At 37.3% G+C, this 3436-nt stretch overlaps 1 protein-coding gene across 1 annotated transcript; it reads right to left on the bottom strand.

Moving 5' to 3' along the window:
* Positions 1 to 231: 231 nt before the first annotated feature.
* LOC101625829 (olfactory receptor 2M3-like) lies at positions 232 to 1200 on the bottom strand. The gene has a single exon (XM_004695562.1). It carries the CDS (start codon positions 1198 to 1200, stop codon positions 232 to 234), a length of 969 nt encoding a protein of 322 aa, XP_004695619.1.
* Positions 1201 to 3436: the final 2236 nt, after the last annotated feature.

The raw sequence follows: 3436 nt of genomic DNA, 5'->3' as shown, positions 1-3436 counted from the left end.
ACTGACAAAGTACACTGCTGAGGGTCAGGAGAGGTCTGCCACACTATGTGAGTCAGCTCAGGGCTGGGGATTGAACTCGTGTTGAAGTGGCTGTGGCTAGCTTGCAATTCTGTGTCCTTACCCACAGTGCCACCAGGGAGGCCCCCATTTCTATTATTCTTAAGAAAGAATTTGTTAAGTCCTATGTTTCCTTAGAGCAATTCAAATAAATATGCTAACATGAAATTACAATCAAGTGTAGTAACTCAGGTGACTTTTAGTCTTTTGCAAGGAACATCTACTGATGATTATATTCTTCACAGCTGCTATTACATCTTTGTTTCTTAAGCTGTAGATGAGGGGGTTAAGCATAGGTGTAAGGATAGCATTAAACATAAATAGAGACTGGTTTAATTTGGGTGTCTTAGAGGAATCAGGTCTCATGTAGACCAATATGGCAGGGCCAAAGTAGAGACTGACCACAAGGAGGTGAGAGGAGCAGGTGGCCAAAGCCTTGTTTTTGCCTTCAGGTGAGTTCATGTGGAAGACAGCAAAGAAGATGAAAATGTAGGAGGTCAGGATAAGACCCAGAGGAATGAGGACCACCAGAAAACTTGAGACAACCACTGACTTCATATAGGTTGAAATGTCTTCACAGGTGAGTTTCAGGAGGGCCATAACCTCACATAAAAAGTGTGGGATCTCTCGGGGATGGCAAATTGGGAAATGCATAGCATAAGCTGTGTGACTCAGGGAAGTGACTGCCCCTCCTGCCCATGATACAATGACCATCTTTTTACAGGTGTTATGGCTTATGATGACTGAATAACGCAATGGGTTACAGATAGCAATGTATCGGTCATAGGACATGAGTGTAAGCAGAAGGCATTCAGCAATCCCAAGGGTTAAACTGAAGAAAATCTGGGTTCCACAACCAACTTGTGATATTGATCTCTTCCCTGAGAAGAAGTTTGCAACCATTTTGGGGACAGTAGTTGAGATCAAGGCCAAGTCAATGAGAGAGAGCTGACTGAGTAGGAAGTACATGGGAGAATGTAGTCGTGTATCCAACCAGATGAGGAAAATGAGAAAAGCATTGCCCATGACAGCTATAAAGTAGACCAGAAGAATGAGGCAGATAAGAATCACAAGGTGACTGAGCTCAGGCCAAAGACCAAGAAGAATAAAATCTGTGGTGACAGTCTTATTGTTTCTCTGCATGATTGAATATCATTGTCCAGAAACAAGGATAACAATATTGTTCCACCTAATGATGAATTAATGTCATATTTTCTACTTTCTCTACTCCCAGAACTCTTGAATATGTGCACATGATTTCTTTCCTTGTTGCTATTTCAAAAAATTTTTGAAAACTTTGCTATACAAGATTTTCATTAATTATTTCCCGTGCATTTCTTCAACAAACTTACTTCAACAAGAGTTAAAATAATTTTAGATGTTAAAAAGCAACAGATTCACACAGTCTTATGAGGCTTTATGGAAAATAAAGATTTTTTTTGAAGATAGCATTTAGAAGTCTTGATTACTTGAGAATATAAAATAATTCTTAGATTTTAGTGTGGTCTATGATCTCTTTTTTACTCACACTTTTTTACTAAAGAGTAGTTTGACATTTGCCCATGAGTCATCCTTACCCTGATCAAATTTCTTAAGGCAGTTGAACGTTAGCAGAATGACTAATCTTACCATCCATAGGAGGGACTTCACAAATATTCTTGTAAATTTCACACAGATATCCATAGTGTGGGTGAAACCCAAAGCTTCTATTAAAGCAGTCAAGGTACTAGTTGATGCTGCACAAAAGGACACAAGACCATGTTGGAGAAAATTGTTAGGATTCAGCTTGCAAGAAGTAATTTATTTTAAGGTAGAAGGTAGACTGTTTAGCTTAGATTTAGTTACACTTATAAACTATAGAAACAGAGGTAGCACTGTGGATTAATTAAAAGCATAGTCTTTAGAGAATCATTACCAGGATTTGAAACTCCCTTTGTCCAATGACCACATTTACCAGTATGAAGACCGTGGTCTAGTGGATCATCCTTCTGTACCTTTTTCCTTTCTTTTATATAATGTAACTTGGTTGTACTCACCACATAGGGGTAAGTTTAGAAATTTTAGAATATGGCCTGGTTATCAGTGTTAGATATAATTGGAAGATTTCTTTGCATAGTGGCTGAATCTGTGCCTTTAGGTCTCTTACCATTCACAGAGCTGTATTTGGGTGTTTAATTTATTTCCATTTGCAATTATGTAAGTTACATAAATATGCAGGATCACAGAGATTCTTGCATTTTCACACATATCTGTAAAATACAAATTTAAAACTACATTAAGATTAATAATTTATAACAAGTGTATGATTGTATAGGTGGATATGGTGAGTTGTGTGTAATCCATAGGCTTGAGGGATGCTTAAATAACAGTGAAAAAATAAAATGAAAATAATTGAAATATAAACCATAGACACACACAAAATAAAAGAATAACAATTCAGTTTTACTTTAATTGCCAAGCAGATAACTTATTTAAAGTCTTCCAGCTCATCTACCCCATCAGAAAATGGGCAGAAATACTAAAAAGACACTTCTCCAAAGAGGAAATGCAGATGGCTAACAAGCATATGAAAAAATGCTCAACATCACTTGTAATAAGGGAGATGCACATTAGAACCACAATGAGATACCACCTTACACCAGTGAAAATGGCACATCTTAAAACAACTAGCATCAACAAATTGTTGGCAAGGATGTGAAGACAAAGGAACTCTCCTGCACTGCTGGTGGGAATGTAAACTAGTAAAACCACTATAGAAACTGTTTTGAGGTTTCTCAAACTGCTAAAAATGGTACATCCATATGACCCAGCTCCTAGATATCTACCCAAAAGACACAGAAACACCGATTCAAGAAGATACCTGCACCTCCATATTTATTGCTGCACTATTTACAATTGGAAACACATGGAAACAACCCAAATGTCCAAAAGTGGATGACTGGATTAAAAAGCTGTGGTACATATACACAGTGGGATATTAATCAAAAATATAAACACATGCCTTTTGCAGCAACATGGACGGAGCTGGAAAAGATCATGCTAAGAGAAATAAGCCAGAAAGGAAGCAAAAATACCAAATGGTTTCACTCACAGTAGGAGTTTATAGGACTGGGGAGAACATAATACCAATGAACAACTATATACCAGAGATGGGGATGGGATGAGGAATGGTATCAAAAACAGTGGGATGAGGGAAGTGTACTGAACTATGTTGATGGCACACAAATGATTTGGTTATGGGAAGCCTACAGAGATTACAACTGAGATGGAAAAAGGCATAAAATGATGAAAAAATAAACTATTATGTTATTACAAAAATTTGCCAGTTCAAAATTTCCTCCATGGTTTCCCTGTTAACTTTTACCTCTTTTATGTACCT

Source organism: Condylura cristata, unplaced genomic scaffold (genome assembly GCF_000260355.1).
Source record: "Condylura cristata isolate star-nosed mole 26May11 unplaced genomic scaffold, ConCri1.0 scaffold00071, whole genome shotgun sequence".
Taxonomy (NCBI): domain Eukaryota; kingdom Metazoa; phylum Chordata; class Mammalia; order Eulipotyphla; family Talpidae; genus Condylura; species Condylura cristata.
Note: the sequence above shows the minus strand (reverse complement) of the source record. Positions and strands in the feature narration are given on the sequence as shown.

Bases quoted from the DNA above. Each gene is read 5' to 3' on its own strand.
- LOC101625829 (XM_004695562.1), bottom strand. From the start codon at position 1,200: ATGCAGAGAAACAATAAGACTGTCACCACAGATTTTATTCTTCTTGGT.